Source organism: Sinohyriopsis cumingii, chromosome 14 (assembly GCF_028554795.1).
Source record: "Sinohyriopsis cumingii isolate HCF-2022 chromosome 14, ASM2855479v2, whole genome shotgun sequence".
Taxonomy (NCBI): Eukaryota; Metazoa; Mollusca; class Bivalvia; order Unionida; family Unionidae; genus Sinohyriopsis; species Sinohyriopsis cumingii.
Genome location: NC_142974.1, coordinates 36,653,368 through 36,675,671, shown reverse-complemented (window position 1 = coordinate 36,675,671; position 22,304 = coordinate 36,653,368). Strand labels below are relative to the sequence as shown.

Genomic DNA, 22,304 nt, shown 5'->3' with positions numbered 1-22,304 from the left:
AGCCTATAATGTGCTGAAAGTGCAAGTAAAACCCCACCACCCAATGGAATTTCAGAGATGGCAAAATAAAATAAGGGAATTTATGACTGTGAGTTATCTTCAAGTGAGTATCGTACATATTTGTTTCAGTTCTGCAGAAGAAATTTGGATCACTAGTTTGGAAATGGCAAACTTAAAATAGGGGAAGTATCTGAGTTATCATCAAGCAAGTGGGGTCTATGATAGTAGTGGTTTTGCAGCAGTATGAATCAAGATAATAGACCCGTGTTCCCTGTGTGCATGCCAAAGTTCCTTCATATTATGGTAAATCCCATGGGGTTTCAATTAAAGGGACAAACCTATAGAACTTTCACAAGGGAGTTATTTACTATGTCACTTGAAATGAATAAATCTTTATTTAATGTGGCTATATTAGATGTTATAAGCTATTTATTTTTTTTACACATAGTTCTAACAATCCTAGCTAAGGAAAAAATACCTTATTCGAGGCTACTCAAAATAACCTGAGCACTGGTTCGAATTTGCAACCCACTGGGTCTGAATTGGATTTTCCATCAACTGAGCTGGCCCATCCTTCTAAAAGATGTAATTTAATGATTTATGTTGTGGGGCTCAAATATAAGTTTTAAAAAGTGATAAAATCAGTACCACATGTATTAGATAATGAAATGAAGACCTATTTAATTGAGTCCTCTCATTGGGGTTAATTAGTTACTGACAGTAGCTTGTCAGCCATTTTAAAAGATACTTGAGTGTGCCAAAGAGTGACAGGCCAAGAAGATAATTGTTTATTGCTTGCTGAAATAAGAATTCTGCAACCCCATTTGAAAATGAATAGCCATTATTATGTAATTGTATAACAAATGTATTTCACTTTCTGTATTGTACAACAATAAACTGTCTTCATGTAAAACAACTGGAATAATTATTTCAGTTTTATACTGAGATTTTTGTTAGTAAATTACCTCCTTTTCCTTTGTTGGTAAATTAATTATCTTGTTTCTCATTGATTGATTGATTCATTCATTCATTCATTTATTCATTTATTCATTCACAATCTGTTTATTTGTTCAGTCTTTGATGTATACCTACGTTTCTACATTCATGGAAACTAAAAGACAGAATGGGGACATATTTTTATCTATCACTGAAGGCAGTCTTTCTAAAGAGTTTGGGCCCCAAGTGACCATGTGGTCTAAAGTGTTCACCGTTATGGATCACTGCCATCTCACCTGTCTGTGTGGGTTTGAGTGTCGGGTTTGGCTAGTGTGGGTATGTGAGAAAGCTTGCCAGTAACTTCTTGTGGGTCAAGGGTTTTCCTGGGTTCTTCCTCCACCATTTATACTAGCTGCCATGTATAGCCTATATTGTGCTGAAAAATGGCACTAAAGCCTACAACAACAACAACCAATATGTAGTGACATTGCAATGTCATGGTAAAGTGCCTGACAAAGGCCTCTGTCATTAATCTGTGCAAAAGAAGGTATTTTCAGGAGCATGTAATATGTTATATAATCACAGGCATACCAACAGCTTGTCCCTTTCCCAACATCAGGTATCTATTTCCTTGTGTACATTGTTACCACAACTTACATATGTTTTTATTCAAGATGTTTAACTTTAACATTTTCAGATCATTGCCATGAATTTTTCATATGTATGCTAATATTTAATTTTTACCAAAAAAAAAAAATATATATATAGTTGCCTGCCACCACATGACCACCACTACACAAAAATGCAAACAGATAGACTCTTCTTTATTGAGTGGTTCTTTGCATAATGCATCATATTTATTGATAATTTTGATGAATTGTTTTTAAAGTGTAAAATGTATTTAGGACAATTAGCTTACTTTCATTTTGTTATAAACTTTTCATTTATTCTATATTTGCTACAATACGTTCTGCCTTAAATTGTTTAAAAAATGGAAACTGAAAATCATTCAAATAATGGAAACTGAAAATCATTCAAATAATGGAAACTGAAAATCATTCAAACAATGGAAACTGAAAATCATTCAAATAATGGAAATTGAAAATCATTCAAATAATGGAAATTGAAAATCATTACAATAATGGAAACTGAAAACCATTCAAATAATGGAAACTGAAAATCATTACAATAATGGAAATTAGAAATCAAAACAGGTTTTTCAATAGCTCCACTACATAGATGGCTATATTAGATGTTATAAGCTATTTATTTTTTTTCACAAATAGTTCTAACAATCCCAGCTGAGGAAAAAATACCTTACATAAAACTAAATTTTTTATGCTCAACTGTTCATGCTATGAAATGCAGCTGTAAATGTTTCCGAAACAGTCATATATATATATATATATATATATATATATATATATATATATATATATATATATATATATATATATATATATATGAGTGTAGCTGTATATATGTATGTTAAAGGGTTTAACACCATGTTTACACAATACTTGCTCTGTTGTGCTGATTAATAGTAAATTCTGAAAATAGTGACAAAGAATTGCAGAAAAACTTTAGGAAAGATTTATTCTAATTGAACATTAAAATGTGCAAGAAAAAACATAAATGTTACAAATGTTAAACTGTTAAATGTTTGTAAAAGTATATAAAATAAAAGATGACACTAATATCCATACTTACTTAGCGAAAGAAAATTGATTTTATTCTAACTCCTTAGATGATTGGCTGCTCAGAGAAAACCAGAAAGACTGGCTTTATCAAATATGGGGCCAATTTGGCATTATGTCAAAAGACTACCGTATGTACTCATTTATAAGTTAAGTCCAAACTGCAAACTATGCAAACCTAGATCTGCCACTGCATAAAGCACCGGCAGATCTAGGCTTGCAAGTTGGTTTGAGTAACGAGTAGAACAAACAATTTAGACCCCTATCTGCTGGCACATTATATGATGGTAGATCAGAATCGATGTTTGTAGTTGGACTCAATACACATGTAATCACTCCAGTTTGATAAAAAGGAATAATCAATGGGTTATTAGGATGTAATATGCCAGTATTAGTACAAGATGACAATCATAGGCAAACTTTTCTGCTTGTCTAGTTTTAATGTTTGGAAAAAAGAGTAATTTGTCTCCAGACTTCAGCATTGGGGGATATTGTGTCCCTGTGCTTATGCATCTGTCCAGATCTTCTCCAGATATGGTAGATAAGTATAGTCCTCCATATGATCTATCTGTATCAGTTAGTGTGAAGGGTAAAGGGTTAGGTCTTTTCTGGTGGGATTTCAGGGAGGGGGCTCTGGTAGGGGTTTGGGGAATGGCTCGTTAGTCAAATACACAAAAAAGTTAAACTTTTTGGAGGTGGGTTAGATATTTGACGTGGTAAACCTGGAATTAGCTCAATATTTACTTATTAAATAAGTAAATAATGCAGAAATTTGAAGAGATGTCATTTTTGTGATTCTTTTTGAATATTTATTCTCATCGTTACATAATATTTAACACGGGCAATGTTCTTATCTTAAATAAAATTGTTGCATAAATTTTCTTGTTGGAGTGCTTTGATGTCAGTATAAAAGTTGCCTGTTTATATTTTAGTTTATGTCAAATGTTTTGACAGAAGTTTCACAATGAATGACAACTAGACTCGAAATACATTTTGGTGATAATAAATAATTTATAACTCCTATTAGTATTTTGACAGGACACGAGACAGAATTAATGCAGGATGACTGATTGAAACTCTCTCAAAAGGACCCATGCTAAACTTTAATGTACCATTTATTCATGTTGCTAATTGGATAGAAATAAGAAATTGATAGTATGTAGAAAAATCCAATCCATGATTGCTGTACACCTAAAGGAAAGATGACTTGAATTTATAAGATGTTGTTAATTGTGTAACATGCTTATTAGATGTTGCTTTATTGTGTAACATGCTTATTAGATATTGCTTTATTGTGTAACATGCAAGGAACATAAAACGAATTATTTACCTATATGCTACAAGGTTAAGAAATAATCATGCCTTACTAAGTGTAGATGCTCAGTGCTAACAGCAGTTTGGACAAATCTGCTTTAAATCTTGGACAGGCATGTCCCATCCATGGGCCACTTGCGTCCCAGTCCTTCACATTGTATGGCCCGTAACCGTGTAGACGGTCCTCTTTTTAATGTGAATAGAAAGACTGCATTATTTGCTATCATTGTAGGACTACATCTTTATCATTCTCTGTGACCCATTGGGTGGCCTAAGTGGTTGGAGGGTCCTCCTTGGATGCAGGAGGTCTTGGGTTCAAACCCTGGCTGAATCCGCCAGAGACTTATAAAAATGGTACTAGCAGCTACCTCACTTGGCTCAGCATTAAGAGGTTGGCGTTAGGACTAGTCGGCCTGTTGTCAGGGTAATGTGACTGGGTGGGACATGATGATACATGTCTGTGGCATGATGCTCCAGTCCTAGACATCACTATAAATTACCACACTGCAGATATTGTAGCGATGTGACTAAAGGTGTTATAGCTACATCAAAAGTTTAAAAATAACACATCATTTTCTGTACCTGGTTTGGTGTATCATAACTTATGTTGCTGTTACTGAGCTCGAAAGAAGGGTACTGTCACAACCCCACTAGTGTATTACAAATAATACTGATCCACTATGGTATTATAAATAATACAGTACTGCAGAATGTGCACATTAAAATTTAATGACTCACGAGCCCTCAGTCAGCAGTTCCAACTCTAAATACATATAACAAGTCATGGTTGAATAAATAACAATTTTATGAAATATACGAATGCAAGAATTTCATGGACATAAATCTTCATTTCAGTATATCATAATACAATATTGGCCAGGTTGACCAAATGCCCTTTACTCTTTACTTTGTCATATAGAAATTAATATCCTATTGTCAGAGTCTCTGTTCAGTGAGTTTTCCCAAGTACTCATCTGATTTCTCTTCTTTCCTTCTTCCTTCCTCTTCATCCTATACACTGTGCCTCTTGTGTACACACTGGAAGTCTCTATGGCTTCCTTATTATTCTCTCGGTGTCGTCACTTCGTACACCCTGGAATATCTCAGCACCGACTCTCACTGCACCCTGGGAGCTTCCTGAAGAAATATAAGGGATGTACACCTTTGTCTCCCTACTTTACTCTTTGAAATTAACCACTCTCTCACTGACCTTCCATCAGACTAATGGGCGAACAATTTTACCAGGCCCTATGTACATATAAATTTCCACTTATCGGATTCATGCCTTGCGCTGTACGCACGAATAGCATTACTCAATGACTTATTGTAACACAATCACTTTATCTACCCATCGTTACTATGTAATCATTCCTATTGCATGTGTCCTAAGAATTACAGAATTATACATATAAGTACATATGCACATAAATCCAACTCCGTCTAATTTCTACATTCTGATAGATGTTAAGTACATGTCATAATTCAGTTATTTAATAAATTCAACAATACAATGCGATTAAATATTCTAATAAATGCAACTATATGTGAGGATTCAGTATTCTAATATATTCAACTATCTACTCAAATCAAGCACAAAGACTCGGCCAAGATACCATCTTACCTTTGAGAAGCTTGTTTACCCAGTTCAATTCCTTTCTTTTTACAAGTTAAGTCTTGGAGTGGCTTTTAGCTAAAATTCCCTCCTCAACATAAGCTTCCTGCTTTACTTGACAATATTTCTCTCTCTGCCGAGAATTAGCTGCCCTCTGACGGGTCTGTGCGTGTTAACGACTAAGAATGAAGCATTTTCCCGCCTAAAGTATTGGCCCCTCCCAGAGGAAGATCTAGCTTCTCTCATCCGTAATTAGTTGACACGCCTATCGTTTGATGTTCTTTTACCTTCTTCACACCATCTTTGCGCGCTACGGAGTATCCAGCCTGAAAATGCCCTTTGTCAGAAGCCATGTTTGCATAAGGATTAAATACCTTTGAAGCCAATTTAGAGACCCAGAATTATGTAACTCCTAGTAAGACGTCTGGCCCACATGCTCTAATTCTGCAAAATTCTGCCTTCGGTTCGTTACAGGTACTTTGTCATTACACATAAACATGGCACGCTGGGATAATGAGTTAACAGCACCACAATACTATTCATCTGAAGGGCTGAAAATTCACTTGCACAGGTTTTTTTAAATTGTGAAATAAAAATTATGGGCTATTAAGTGAATTTTTACATTACTCACCGTATCAGGCAAATGCTGATTCAAGACTGACCACTGCTTCTCTTTACTGAAAAGAATGCTCTGTTGAGAATATTGTTCACTGAATGTCTATACTTTCAGCCAGACGTTTTCAATTGTTTTGATCAAGTTCATGCAAGCACTTCATATGCACTCCTCAGAACTATTCAATGCTTACAGAATGGAAAACTGGCTGGTTTCAATTGTTTTAGTTTGAAGGGTAACAGAATAAGTCTAAAAAACAACCTTTCACATGATCAAATTTATGTTCCTAACATCTTTAAACCATTTCATTTCTTTAATTCTAGTTTATTACGGTTTATTTCTTGGTGAATACAAATATTGAAGTACCTGGCAAGTGGATTCTTGGAAATTTCTCAACCTGATCATTGACTTGATGGAATACACTAAATACTTAATTACCGTATCACATGAAGAAATATTACGCCCTTAACTGTTGCAGTTAGCTCTTACTAGGATTATCTGATGGAAGCCACTTACTTTTGATAAAAACTGATTATCAAATTTTTGACATTTATTTGGTGTGTGATTCATAATGTAAACTTAATGTTGAGCATGTGTCAAATTTGATTTTAATTTAGTTATTGAGCATCTTCAGACATGTTGATTCAAGGCTGGAAAACTTTATTTTGAAAATATGTATTTTGCAGTTAAAAAAAGATCAAGTGTAAGCATGCAGTTACTATTGAAAATGAAAGATTACTAATCTACTGATTTTATTGCATGATTTGCAGTATGCGCTGCACTGTCACTATTATTGGATAATTCATATTGAGGGTAGGTGACAGTTTAACATTTCTGACTGGGGCTTGCAATGGCTCAACGTTTAGCATGAAAAACTTGCAACCACAAGTCTGGACTGGTTAAAATCCTGCCAGGACCAGGCTAGACTGTCCAGTGTCATGTGCATTTCTTTGGAGGACCCACAGTAGCTTAGTGATTAGAATGCTGGACTCATGACTTAACGGTGCGTTTTTTTTAATCCTATCCGCACATCTGACATTGGCTACTGTGATGTCCTTTGGCAAGATACTTGACTCGGTAATAAATGATTTGCTGTATTGCTGTGACTTAAAAGATGAAACTAATTGCTTTGGCATGATATAATGTTTTCTGTGTTGCTGTGCTGGTGACAAACAGTCAGTCTTTCTCAGTGCATGGGTCAAGTCACTCTACAATTTATGTGTTTAAGAAAAGTGGAGAAAATTTTATTTGGTGGCTGCCCTGTATAGGTCATTGTATATATCCAGATTAATTCCAGACAGGATTTAACAGACTATCTTCATGTCAGTGATTACTTAAGTCCAGCTGTTTGTAGTAATTGTCTGGTTTTGCTCAAAAGTTGGAAGGTAAAAATCAAAGGTTAGAAATTGCATCATCTTTAGTCCTAGCCTGGCTTTGCTGAAAGATCTTGCCTTATTGGACCAAGAGGGAAACTACATGTGTTATATATCAAACAGTGAATGTTGTTAGCCAGGAAATGTGTGTGGTGGGTAACAGCCAATAGTATAATTCCAAATGCACAAAAGTGGTCTCACAGTTCTTAGAGCACTTAAATACTACAGTACAGCTGGTTGTCCCATTGACTGTCTTGTAATGTTTTATGTTTTAGCATTGGTTTCTATAAATAGGTCCCAAGTGGTTGCCTACTGCTTCTCTAAGGTTTGAAGTTACTACATGAATGCATGGCATTACTGTACTGTTAGTGAATATAATTAATGCAAGGCATTACTGTACTGTAAGTTTATATAATGAATGCATGGCATGATTACTGTACTGTTATTGTACATAATGCATTACTATACTGTAAGTGTATATAATGAATGCATGGCATTACTGTACTGTAAGTGTATATAATTAGTTCACCCCTTGAGTCAGTTTGAAAGAAATGGGATCAAATCCTGTCCAATTTTTAATACAATTGATTTTACTTATAAAATTTTATTGTAAAAACTTTGATTACAAGTTTATCCCAAAGAGTTAAAAAAAAATAACTTGTACAAATGCAGCCTTCTCATTTTCTAAAGATTTGTGTGTAGTTTTTAATATTATATTTTAGAATTTTGCTTTGTATTGACACGTTATAGCTATTCTGCTATTATGACCTTAAATGTTCATACACACATAAATATACACACACACACACACACACACACACACACACATGCATCCATAGATACATACATACATACATACATACATACATACATACATGTAATGTGCTATTTTGCTATAAATCAGAGCAAGATATTTTTTCCAGATATTGACAGATGGAAATTTTAAAGTGCCTGCCCCCCCTCCCCCTCGGCCAAATGTTAAGGAGTAGGTCTCTGGTATAATCGTGACTCACTACAATGTTGTAATGAAAAGTACTGCAGGCTTGTAAAGCTGATACCTACAGTGTATTGGAGAAGGTTTTTAAGCTGGATGCTAATTAGAATGCTAAAATTATTTCTTGTCTTGGCTTTCAAAACAGGCAAATTGTGTTTGGTCAGTGCAAAAGTATTCTGTCCATTGATTTTACTTATACAATTTTTTTGGTTAAAATGTTGAGTATTTGTTTGAATTGACAAGTTTACATTTGTAACCTAGTGTATACATATCCTGCCTGCATACATATGAGACTTAATGTGAATGTTGCCCATCTCATCCTTCTGAGTTAAAGACCGAGATTTCAAAACCATGGATCTCACTTGGGTTTGTTTTATCCTTCCTAGTTAAACACTTGGACTTCAAACAGTGATATGGTTGGGGATGTTTTGTTCTTCAGATTTAAAGACTGAGACCACATAAATGCAGATCTCAGTGGACGTTTCATGAATGTGGAACGCATCATTTTTTGTTTGCCTTCGTATTTAAATACTGAGACTTGAAGCTGTGGATATGGTTACTTTATTGTTCCTAGTTAAAAATGGACACTTCAAAAATATATATGATTAGTTGACCACCATCATTGTTAAAAATGGAGACTTCAGCATTGTGGATATAGTTGGAGTTTGTTAGCCCTTCCAAGTTAAAGACTGAGATTCAAAACTATGGATCTCATTGAGATTTGTTTGTCCTTTCTCTTTAAAGACTTGAGTTTAGTTTGTTCTTCCTAGCTAAAGACAGAAGTTTCAAAACTGTTGATGTGATTGGGGCTGGTTTGTAGATGTCATGGCTAAAAAATTTGTGGACAGCCATCTTTGAAAAATCTTTCAGTTGCCCCCAATATTGCTGGAATCAGTATTATTCACCAATATGCGACATACACACATACACACACACACACATAATATTCCACAGAATATTTATATACTAACCATGTGTCCTGCTAAAGTTCAAAGAAGTTTACGTGTATATTTAATCTGAGATCAGCAAATAAAAGATTGTCAAACAATTACCTTTTTCCATGGCATTTTGTTGCCCTTCTGCTTTCTGGTAGTTGCCCACCCATGACCAGAAACTTAAACATATTTTATTTTTATCTGAGTTTACATAGTAGTTTACATAATAATGACACTGTGTTAGAACTGTAAGAAGTCTCTTAACTTTCCACACAAGTTTTTGTTTAGCCTTTACCCCATAAGCCAGTACAGTATGCAGACACAGTTGTGACTGGTGTGATAATTTAAATGCCATATCCCTTTTGCAAAGTTATCCAACAGAATCAACTTTCATATTCTCTACAGCTTGTGTCCATTTCTTCCATAGACCAATGAGAAGGCGTAATACATGTACACTGTACTAGATCATGGGCAGCTTGTGTGTCAAGCCCAATATGAAAAAGAAATGTTACTACATGTTGGTGTGTTGACAAGAGACAAACACTAATGAGTCTTGTTTCTTTAAAGGTTCTCCCTGAGGGGCTGGTAGTATGGACTGATTACTTACTGAGATAATCAGTATGGGTTGGTATGACCGACAGCAATCACCCAATACCTACTCAACTACAGAACTATATTCAATAATTTTCCACCCTAATGTAGGTTCTCTGGAAGACAAATTTAATTATCAAATGTTTGTTGCTGGAAAATACAAGAGAACTCCATTTTACATTTCAAAACAGTCATTATTTAACAATATTGTTTGTTCACCCATCCAGGCTTTTACATTGGGAAAATTGTTGTCCAGCATTAATTTTTACTTGCCCCGGGCAACATAGCAAAGGATTTTTCTACCTGCGAGATCTGTAATACCGTAACTGGATACAGTTGGGGTGGTTTGTAGATATGTAATACTGGAACTGGACACAATTGTCGTGGTTTGTAGATCTGTAATAATGGAACTAGATATGATAAGGGTGATTTGTAGATTTTTAATTCCGTGACTGGATATGATTGGTGTGGTTTGTAGATCTGTAATACTGAAACTGGATAAATGATTTGAGGAGGTTTGTAAATATGTAAACTGGATGTATTACTGGGGTCGGTTTTACAGATATAAGATATTGTAAATGTGGATGTAGATAGAGGTCATTTGTTAATATATAATACTGTAGCTAGTGATATACACTGTATTTTGGATGTGGTTTGTATATATGTAATAATGTAACTGGATATGCTTGGAGTTGTTTTGTATATGTATTTAATCAAAATATTTTGGACAGAAATGGTTCTTATGACAAAATAAATTTTATTTTGCCCACTTGACAACCTCATCCACTGATAAGCAGTGAATTCACAAAAGTAGACTTGTCTTTAGTGATTACCCTTTCTGCTGACCATGGTGGTCATTTTGTAGAGTATTGGACTTGTAATTCCAAGGTTGCATGTTTGATACAAACTTGGAGTTCCCTGGTTGGTTACCTTGGTGTGTGATACCCACTCAATACTGCCATGATTGGTTACCTTGGTGTGTGATACCCACCCAGGACTGCTCTGGATGGTTGGCTTGGTTGTGATTCCCACACCCAGGACTATTTTGATTGGTTGCCTTGGTGTGTGATACCCACCCAGGACTGCTCTGGATGATTGGCTTGGTTGTGATTCCCACACACAGGACTGCTTTAATTAGTTGCCTTGTTGTGTGATACCCACTCAGGACTGCCCTGATTGGTTGTCTTGGTGTGCGATACCTGCCTAGAACCGCAGTGAGTCATCATCACATTCATCATCATTATCATCATCATCATTATCATCATCATCATCATCATCATCACCATCATCATCATCACCACCACCACCACCACCCAAGAGGTAAGTGGGGCACCACAGTTGACTTTACAACCAGTTCTCTCCATCTTTCCCTGTTCTCTATAGCCCTTTGGTAATCTCCAAATTCCATACCTGTCCACTCCTTAATGTTGTCTTCCTACTTATTTCTTTCTGCCTGTCCTTCTGCACCCTAGCACCGTGCCTTGCAAGATTGTTTTTGCTTGTCCAGATGATCTTGAGACATGACTGTACCACTTCAGTTTACACTTTCTTACACAAGTCCTTGTAGTGGGCCATTCTCCTGTCCGCCATATCTTGTTGCATATTGTTGTTAGGACTGTGGCTATCTCTTCTCCTCCTGCATGAATGAGCTCTGCTGGTATGTTGTCAATGTCAGCTGACTTTACTTTCTTTAGTGACCTAACTGCAATTTCTGCTTCTTCACAAAGAATGGGGTTATCATCAATTTCTTCTGACTGAGGGCAATTTAGTACTGCTGGATCTCATTGGGTCTTATGATTGTACAATTCTGAGGATTCCTTTGCCTTTTTCATGCTTTTCCTGATCGTGTTATCTCTGTATTTTCGAGCTCCTTTATGATCTCTTTTTCCCTTTTTTAGTTCTCTTTTGTTGCATAGATCAAGGTTATCTGTTGTGATGCAAGGTTTCTTTGTTTGACGATATTTGCCAATGATCTTGATAGCGGTGCTAATTGTAGCTGTGTTGAATGTGGTTATTAAGGACTCTAGGTCGGTGTCTTGGCTGTCCAGGGTTATCAAAGGTGCAAATTTACCACCTATCATTGCTTGGAAGGCTTCTGCGACTTTTGAATCTTTCAATTTTTCAAGGTCAAATCTGATTCTTGCTTGATCAGGCATTTAGATCATTTTCAGGTGGAGGTGAAACATTGTCATTGATAAATCATGGTCACTTCCAATATCTGTTCCTGGAAAACTTCGTGTTCCGGCAATATTCAGTCCTGTGCAAAATCCTTTTTTCACCAAGATGTAGTCAATCAGGTTGTGATGTTGTCCATCTGGACTGTGCCAGGTCCATCTTGTAGATGCTTTGTGAGGGCCGAACATGTTGGCTAGCACAAGATTGTTATAGGCAGCAAACTCCAAGAACCATGAGTCCTCTTTCATTTGTTTCTGCATTGCAAAAGGTTCTACATGTGTTTTGCCAGTTTGTGAATCAACTCCCACCTTTGCATTCCAGTCTCCTTGTACAAACAATGTCCTTCTTGGATGAGTTGTCAGTGAGATCCTGCAGTTGGTTATGAAAATTCTCCAGTTTGTTGTCATCATAGTTATATTGGGTGCATAGGCCTGTATGATTGTGGTGTTGAAGGGAGTCGCCCTCAGGTAGAAGGTATTAAGCCTGCCTGAGAGTGGGCAGCAACCCATAATGCTGTTCACAATGCCATTGTGGACAGGAAATCCAATGCCATGATTGTGTTTGTCCCCTCTTCCACAGAAGTAGAGCTTATGCCCTTCATCTGTTGTTATTTCGCCAAAGTTTTTCCAGCACACTTCACAGAGACCAATAATGTTCCACATGTACTTCTCCAACTCATGTATAAGTTCTTTCAACTTTCCCACAGCCCTTAGTCTTCTAAAGTTTCATGTTCCGATGATCATGATGTCTCTCCCACGGATCTTGGTAGTGGAGGCATCAGTAGCATACTTGTCACCTCCTCCCTGGCGTGCAGCTGAAGGCACGGTCATTGTTGACCTGGGATGCGATTGATCTGGTATGGAAGAATTGTTGTCTTCATGTGGTGTGTCGGGGCAAGATACAGCCTGGCAGAGCCCATCCCTCTCCAGACTGGATGATACAGCCAAAATAAACTGATATAGTGTGGCATTCCCTGGCCCTTAGCACATGGTCATTGAGCTCATCTTGGAGCCATTCCACCCTGGCCATTGACTTCATCAATGAGGACTTTTGCCCAGTGATGCTGTGCTATCATCACACTATTTTACCCTTAGTTGGGAGACTCGTAGGGGTGGAAGTGTCTTATTTCATCCTGTATGGATCCAATGGACCTTCCTAAATTGGTTGCTCTGGCTGGTTGCCTTGATGTGTGATACTCAGTCAGGACTGCTCTAGTTGGTTGCCTTGGTGTGTGATACCCGCACTCAAGACTGCATTGATTGGTTGCCTTGATGTGTGATTCCCACTCAGGACTGCTCTGGTTGGTTGCCATGGCATGTTATACCCACCCAGGACTGCCCTGGTTGGTTGTCTTGGTATGTGATAACATCCTAGTACTTCTATGGTTGATTGCCTTGGTGTGTGATACCCACCCAGTACTACTCTGGTTAGTTGCCTTGGTGTGTGATACCACCCAGGACTGCTCTGGTTGGTTGTCTTAATATGTGATACCCACCCAGGACTGCTTTTGTTGGTTGCCATGGTGTGTCCCTGGAAAAGACACTTAGTTCCCATTTGCATTAGCATGATGTAGTATATAACATATTAACCCTTTAGTTACGACTACTGCATCTAAGCGTCACCTGTAAATAGCTCCTGAACCCCACTGATGCTTACATGCAGTGTTGGTAAGCATAGTTTATTACCCCAGTGGCTCTCATGTGCATATATTTCAGCAGTACTGGAAAACCCATTGTCACATCTATCCGGACGTGACTGCTATGTTGACTGAACATTGATTGGTTGAAAGTTCAGAAGTTTACATATTTTTGATCATCATAACCAATGAGAGGACAGTTTACTCAAAATTTTGATACAAGTGTGAAAGCTGAGAGGTTACATTTAGACGCTGTCGGGGCTTTCCTGCAATTAACTAAACACGTGTAGTTGAAATAAACAAAGATGGATTCCGATTCAGATATGAGCAACTTCAAAGGGTTCAGTGCAAGTGTTATCGAAGAGTTTAATGGATCATTCTTAGAAAATGGATCAGATATTGATATTAGTCCTGTTTCAATACCAGATGCAAGTGATTTTTAATCGGATGACGAGGCGAACATAGTCCCACTTGCACAATAGAGTTTTGACCTCGCCGTGTTCAAGATCAGTGATTTTGATTCTCGTGTTGGTTCAACAATCAAGCTTGGACTAAGCAATGAGATCAATTTTTTTTCTTAAGTTTTTTCCTGAATGTCTGGTCAAGAAAATGGGGGACCAAAAGCAAGACCTGAGACTGAAATGGTATGAAATCAGCATCAGCAGTCTCAGTATCTGATATGATAGCACTCAGCAGTAGTGAAACTGCACAACAGCTGTAGTAGCTAAAGGGTTAAGGATGCCATTCAAATGAATCAGCCTACCTTCTGCCAGCAGAAAATGGTCCCTCAAGATAGGTAGTCTGTGAATAATGGTATTCACATTATTTTATAACAATCATTTGTGTATTTAGAATATGATCTTAACTTGACAGGTGATTAAAAAAAAAAACAAGACTTTGGTTGTACTGAATTATGAAACGCAGTGGAGGTGAGGCTGCCACAAGAAGGGCGATGGTTAGGGATTGGGATACAAGTGAGGAAATGCGTTGAAACAAATGGGTCTACTGTATATTTGTTGTTTTATATATTGCCATGTCATGTAGCTAGACATGAATCATAATTATTGGCATGTTATTGTGATGTCAGATATAAACAGTTGTCAAATACTCATATTAGATAAAAGTAACACCTTGTATTTGAAAGATTAGCATTTCAGCAAACATCCATCTGACACTGTCAACATCTGTTGCAGATGGTAAGTAATAGGTGATAAGTACAGTATTTCCCCATTGTAACTCTGAGAGCCAGAGTATACCGCCTTATAGCAGCCAGTGTTGTTATATGAGAAAGCTTGCCATTGACTTTCTGTGTGCCTGTAATTCTTCCCTGGATCTTTCCAGGTTCTTCCTCCACCAGATATACTGGTTGCCATGTATAGCCTGTCATGTGCTGAAAAATGGCTTTAATCCCATAACAACATACCAACACCTAGTGAAACTGCCTTATCATGAAGTGTATTATACAATAATCCCTCGTGACAATGCTGTCCTTGTGAGCCAGGATATGCCATCTTATTGTAAAGTTGCCATATAATGAATACCTACATTACCTACCCCTACAGCTGGAGTTGTGCGATTCCTTTTAGCAGGCCGCTTGCTGACAAAACCATTAATATTGTAAATGTCCTTTACATGTAGTAACGTATTTATACCTTTAGAATTTTCGTTATTCTTTATCAAAGGCACCTTGCACGTGTAACAAGATAACCGGGTGGGATATTTCGGATTAACAACAGAACACGTTTTGACGACACAGATATATGGTTTAATGTGGCGATTTATATGAATAGTGGATTATGAAGATGTGTGCGTATTTATAATCCAAATATTGGATCTATTTAACATAAAAACGCACAGTTTCAAAGATGGAAAAAATATACAAATAAATTTAGTTCAGTAACCCTAAAATACAGGATAATGATTTCACAAATGATTCAATAATGGAAAAATGAATATAGTTCACTCAAATAGTAAACAATGTAAGTGTTTACACATAGTAAAAAAAATGTATTCGCTCAGGTAGCGAAATTATGTCACTAAACAAGAACGGATATACAATCTATCCTTCCAGTCCTGAATAATACACTGGGTCTTACTAACCCAAAATTAGCATACAGCTAAAAATACATGTGTGGAGATGCACTCCGTCACCCGTGCACCATATCCGCTCCACAGCTCCTCCGAATCAATTTCACAACCAATATAGACTCCGGACCCTCAGAATACTATGATCACTTGAAATATTAGACCCTCCGGACACTTGAAATATTAGACCCTCCGGACCCCCTGGTCTTTTGACGGCTCTACAGCTGGGTCACCTTAGTCCCTCTGGACACTCCGGACGCTAGACATTAGACGCTCCGGCACCTTAAACGCTCCGAACACACGGACGTTTCTACCCTCGGACAACACCGGACACCCCGGATATTCCTACCATCAAAACCTCACTCACACTCAGCTGAAAATATACCCGATACAGTGTACTACACTTGATACAGACATAACGTAAGGACGTTATACATGGTAAAAAAGATTATATTATTATGGCAATTACAAAACAGAGGTTCAATAGTAAACCTAACCCTGCTTGATAAGACAATAGTAAACAATTCTTTTAAAAAATGTAGTTTTACATTACCAATATAAGTCCTGCACTACGTCGCAACAAGAATAAAAAATGCACGCATTATGATATGTTAAGAAAACTATAACAAACATGCAAAGGCAAATATGGTAATACACTAGTTATCACTTAAAACCCAAAAATGACCTACCCCTACAGCTGGAGTTGTGCGAATCCTTTTAGCAGGCCGCATACTGACAAAACCATTAGTATTGTAAAGGTCCTTTACATGTAGTAACGTATTTATACTTTTAGAATTTTCGTTATTCTTTATCAAAAACACCTTGCACGTGTGGCACAGGACGAATCGTACTCACGATTTCGAAATACATAGACCATATTATAATCACCCTTGGGTATCGTTGTACAGAGAAAAGAAACGAAACCCGAGTACATGTATTTAATTAACAACATTTACACCATTCCGTGACACTCCCCCATTATAATGCAGCCTGAGAGAGCCAGTGTGTGCCATCTGAAAGTGAATTTGTGTATAATGAATACTCTCCCATTATAATGCAGCCTGTGAGAGCTAGGGTATGCCATCTTCCAGTGAAACTGTGTATAATGAATATTCCCTCATTATATATAGATTTGAGAGCCAGAGTATGCCACCTTATAGTGAAACTGCCAAGCTGCCTTACAGTGAAGTGCATTAAACAGTAATCCGTCATTATAATGTAGTCATTGATAGCCATAGTATGCCACCTTATACTGACAGTGCCTTGTAGAATGCTCTGGTGTCTTAGGGGTTAGAATGTCTGCCTTGGATGCAGGAGGTCATTAGTTCAGACCCTGGCAAAGTCATACCAAAGACTTTCAAAACTGGTACTAACAGCTGCCTCTCTTGGCGCTCAGCATAAGAGGTTAGAGTTAGGACAGGTCAGCCTGGTGTCAGGATAATATGACTGGGTGGGACATCATGCTGCATGTCTGCAGTATGATGCCTTAGTGCTAGACGTCACTATAAACTGCCACACTGCAGACATCATAGCAATATGACTGAAAAATTGTTAAAGCTACTTTAAAAAATCCAAATCACACACACACACACACAATGCCTTGTAATGAATTACATTGTACAGTACTCATTATAATGCAGTTCTTGAGAGACACTGTATGCCACCATATAGTGAGAATGCCTTATGATGAAATACTCCATATATTATGCCCTCCTAATGCAGTCCTGGAGAGCTGTAGTCTAGTTTACTGTCTTATAATGAGACTGCCTTATAATGAAGTATATGATACAGAATATTACTGCCACTTACTTGGCTGCCATTTCCTCTGTATGATATAGCCAACAATCTGCCATTAAAGCCACTACAAATAAGTAACCAAATGAAATCGGATTCATGAATATGCTGGCCTTGTAATAGAAACTGTGTTTTAATACAGTGCTGTCCAACCTTTTTGACACCATGGGCCACTGAAAAATATTTCTCTTGAAGCCAAGGGCCACAGCATAAAACTGAAAAGCAACGACTATGTAGCTGCTCCAGCTCTGGCAGGCCATTTAAAATCAGCCCGCTGGCTGTGGGTTGAACAGCACTGTTTTAATAGATGGCATTATAACGAGGTTGTAATGTATTTTGTAGACTTGCTGTTATAAAATAACACACCCATACACACCATGTTTGCCAAAACATTTATCTTTTACACTGATATCATTCTGTGACCAAACTTAAGCATTTAATGAAGAATTCAATGTGCTAAGATATTTCCGAATTGATTGCACTGTGGCAATATCACCTTCTTGACAGTTTTACAATAATTCAGGGGTTTACTCCAGGATAAATCACTCATAGCTTAATGTCGTCCATGGTTTTAGAAGTAAGAAATTTCATATTGTTCTTCCATGCATTATTTATAGTGGTTACTATAGTATAGTCAGTTTCAGTCCAGTTATAGTCAGTAGTCAAAGTCATGGTATTCCTGCCATACCATATCATGTACATGTATCAGAGATTGACCAACCTGCAAAATTTAGTGTGTGCATTGTAAATGTATAAAGAAGAAAATAAAGATAACATTGCGTTTCTATTACCATATGTACTTGCTTATAAGTCAAGTGAAACTACAAAGAACCAGATCTGTTGCAGCATTATGCTCCTGCAGGTCAGGACCTATGCTGTTTGTTCTACTGATTACACCTAACAAACTGCATGGACATAAATGTGACAGCAGATCTGGGTCTGTGTAGTTTGCAGTTGGACTTGTCTTGTAGACAAGTACATATGGTATGTGTGTACATGAAGATTCAACTATCAGCTGGTCATTAAATTGGAATATAAGTGCCTTAATTTGTCTAAACGCCATTAGAAGGTGACATTTTTACAGTTGGATGGATTTCAAAATACATTTTGACATCCAGTTCTGGTTAAAATGCCCAGATGAATATTCTGTTTGGTTAAAAACTTGTCTCACTTCCCCATACCTTAAATAGATGTTTACTTTATCAAATGGAAATCACTAAGGTTTGATGGAAAGCTGAGATGTTGTTATGGGATTGTATCAAAACCTTTTGCACCATGGCATTGGAATGATTTTTAACACTATGCTACTGTTCTCATAGACCCAAAACAAAAGATACAGATCAAGTGGCTTGCAAATTGTATATTTGTTGAAATATAAATATACTTGCACAAAAAAGTGTTGACCTTTTATTTGCCTGCCAGTGTGTGTGAATGCGGGTGTGAGTGCAACTAAGTATGATACTGAAAATAATTTACAAAATAAATGTTAAAAAGGTTTTCACATCGATGATTCAAAACAAACTTTATCCTTTTTTAGGTGAATCATCATGCAGAAATCTCAGAATACGAAAGGTAAGCTGTATCTATTCATATTGCACAAAATAGTTCCCTTTTAAAAAGTTGGGGAATTTTTTCTAGGTCATAAAGGGGCAAAATTAGGCCCTATTATGTTATAAAATATTTTAAGATTGTGTCAAAATCCCAGTTTACAAAATTTAATCTATAATTCACCTTTGATCAGTTATTTAAATAAAAAAAATTGGCCCTAGCCCCATTTGCAGTGATCAATGCCCAGAAAATTAAAAGGCCATTTATTAATTTTACTCAACAATTCTATATTGCACTGGACTGCTTGATTGTTTGATGCATTGCATCGATGTGTTTATTTCAGTGGGACCAGAATCAAATAAGGCCTAATAATATGTTGTTTACTTTTGTGATTAAAGAAAATTAGGGTGGGTCAGATGGGATTAAAATTTAATGATAACTGGATTGGGTTTTTTTTTTTCTCCAGTTGCTGATCGGTTAAGGCCATGGTGGAAACACCACTTCTGAGAAATAAGGCCATGGTGGAAACACCAGGTCTGAGGAATAAGGCCATGGTGGAAACACCAGGTCTGAGGACCTTAAGTTCTCATACTTTATCACTCTCATGACGTATTCATTTCTTGTGGGCTGTTATCATTAATTATGTCTATAGGGACCATGTGATGTGATGAAAAAGATAGACAGCCATTTTTATTTGGATGCCTGTAATATATGGACAGATAAGGCACTAAGATCAATAAAATGGACCGACATATTTATTGGGATGCCTGGAATATATGGACAGTTAAGGCACTGTGATAAATAAGATAGACATTTTTATTTGGATACCTGGAATATATGGACAGTTAAGGCACTGTGATGAATAAGATAGACAGCCATTTTTATTGGGATGCCTGGAATATATGGACAGTTAAGGCACTGTGATGAATAAGATAGACATATTTATTTGGATGCCTGGAATATATGGACAGTTGAGGCAATGTGATGAATAAGATAGACATTTTTATTTGGATACCTGGAATATATGGACAGTTAAGGCACTGTGATGAATAAGATAGACATATTTATTTTGATGCCTGGAAAATATGGACAGTTAAGGCACTGTGATGAATAAGATAAACATATTTATTTGGATGCCTGGAAAATATGGACAGTTAAGGCACATTGTGATGAATAAAATGGGCAGACATATTTATTGGGATGCCAGAAAAATATAATAATGTGGCCTTAGAACAGCACCTAATCATTAGAAGCTCTGAGTGCTTTACAGTATTAGATAACACATAAAAACATTTACAGCGAGAAGGTTACAAAAAGAAATGTGAATCAATTATAAAAGAAAACAAATATGGACATTTAAAACACTGGTAAATAAAATGGACTGCCATTTTTATTGGATGCCAAGAATATATGGACAGATATTGCACACTGTAGTTGATAAAATGGACAGCCATTTTCATCTGGATGCCTGGATTGTATTCGTAGTTAAGACACAGTAATTAATAAAAAGCACAGTAATGGCTGATTTGGGAAGTGTGAACCAGAATTAATGATGAAATGATAAACTCACTGCAACAGTACAGAATATGTTGGTATGTATGTTGTGGCCCCGAATTGCCGAGTGGTCTAAAGCGCACTTCATTATGGATCACTGCCATCTCACCTCTGTCTGCATGGGTTTGAATCTAGGATTCGGCCAATGTGGGTATGTGAGAAAGCTTGCCAGTAGCTTCTCATCGGTCGGTGGTTCTTTCCGGGGTTTTCCCAGGTTCTTCCTCCACCATTAATACTGGCCGCCATGCATAGACTATCGTGTGCTGAAAAATGGCATTAAATCCCATAACAACTTTACAGAATATGTTTAAAATGTGGGTCATGAAGGTCTAGTGTCAGTAGCTATGCACACAGAACTATTTTTCTGATATGCCTTTGCACAGAGAACTATTTTTCTGATATGCCTTAACAGAAAAAATAATATTGTAATTATTTTGATGCAAACATCTTGCCCACCAAAGAAGTTTGAGATGTTTACAGTTTATTATCTTCATGCTTTTCAAAAATAAACGTGGAGAATATTGTATCAGCCCTGCCCATCAAGACATGCATGTGTGCCATTATCACACAATTACTCCTTGATATTAAACTGAAGACTTAAAACTTTGGTTGTGATTGACATTCAGAATAAGCACGTGTCTTATATTAATGGGCTTGCAAGCATGTTATTTATATGTATTGTTATTGAAGGAACATGATTAAGGTTTCAGAAATATTGCATAAAATGTTGCCATTATTGTTTCAGTACTATTTTCAGACAAGTGTAAATCCATATAGTATTGAATTTTCTCTGTGCCATATTGCATTTTCAGTTGCATCTTAATTTAGTGTGCTATCAGATTTAGCAGTGAAAAAGATGATTGATTTTGCCCAACCGTACTAATCTGCATCCATTTATATGCTGCAGGTGTCTTCTGGTAAAAGCTAGGAACAAATAGACACTGTGTTGGTCAGCCAAAAGTTGTTATAAGTTAGAGAAAGAGTTACTGAGATTGATGGAATAAGTAAATAAGATGGCAGCAATTCATAACTACATGCCATTGCAGTTTGGTGCAGTTTTTAACAAGGTTAGGTTTAATTTCAGTACAAAAGCAGAAATTTACATGAAGAATGAATGTCCAGTTTTAATGCCTGAAAAACTTGTGTATATATTTTACAGTGCTTAACAGCAGAGACAGATGGACAGACAGATAACACTTTATGACCCCACCTCATTACCGGTGTTGCATAACATTGTAGAGTTCATTTGTTTTGGTTTTTTTTAAAGCTGTTTTTTGAATTAGAGTGGGTCTCATTTAAAATGAACTCCTGGGGCTTAATTGGAAGGTAACAAAGGTGTCGTATGATAGGTTAACTTTATGACGTAAACTTACACCTTGCTATAAATTTGCTTCATCTTGTGACTCACATCAGAAAGGTTTATCAGATACAGCTTAACTGAATTCAT

General features: G+C 36.8%; 2 protein-coding genes across 7 annotated transcripts in view; one reads left to right on the top strand and one right to left on the bottom strand.

The window, feature by feature from the left end:
- LOC149783585 (MYND-type zinc finger-containing chromatin reader ZMYND8-like) overlaps nt 1-22,304 on the top strand; it is a 148,562-nt gene that overhangs the window by 50,560 nt on the left and 75,698 nt on the right. For all 6 annotated transcript variants that reach the window (XM_089931842.1, XM_089931845.1, XM_089931844.1 and 3 more), the window contains one exon: nt 19,293-19,327. In XM_089931842.1, coding sequence (XP_089787968.1) covers nt 19,303-19,327 — 25 coding nt within the window. In that variant the 5' untranslated portion in view covers nt 19,293-19,302. The remainder of the gene's footprint in view (nt 1-19,292; nt 19,328-22,304) is intronic.
- Nucleotides 12,222-12,902, bottom strand: LOC149783586 (protein CFDP2-like). Its single transcript, XM_089932868.1, has one exon. The coding sequence runs from the start codon at nt 12,900-12,902 to the stop codon at nt 12,222-12,224; it is 681 nt and encodes a 226-aa protein (XP_089788994.1).

Excerpts from the sequence above, each read along its gene's own strand:
- LOC149783586 (XM_089932868.1), bottom strand. The coding sequence starts at position 12,902 with ATGTGGAACATTATTGGTCTCTGTGAAGTGTGCTGGAAAAACTTTGGC.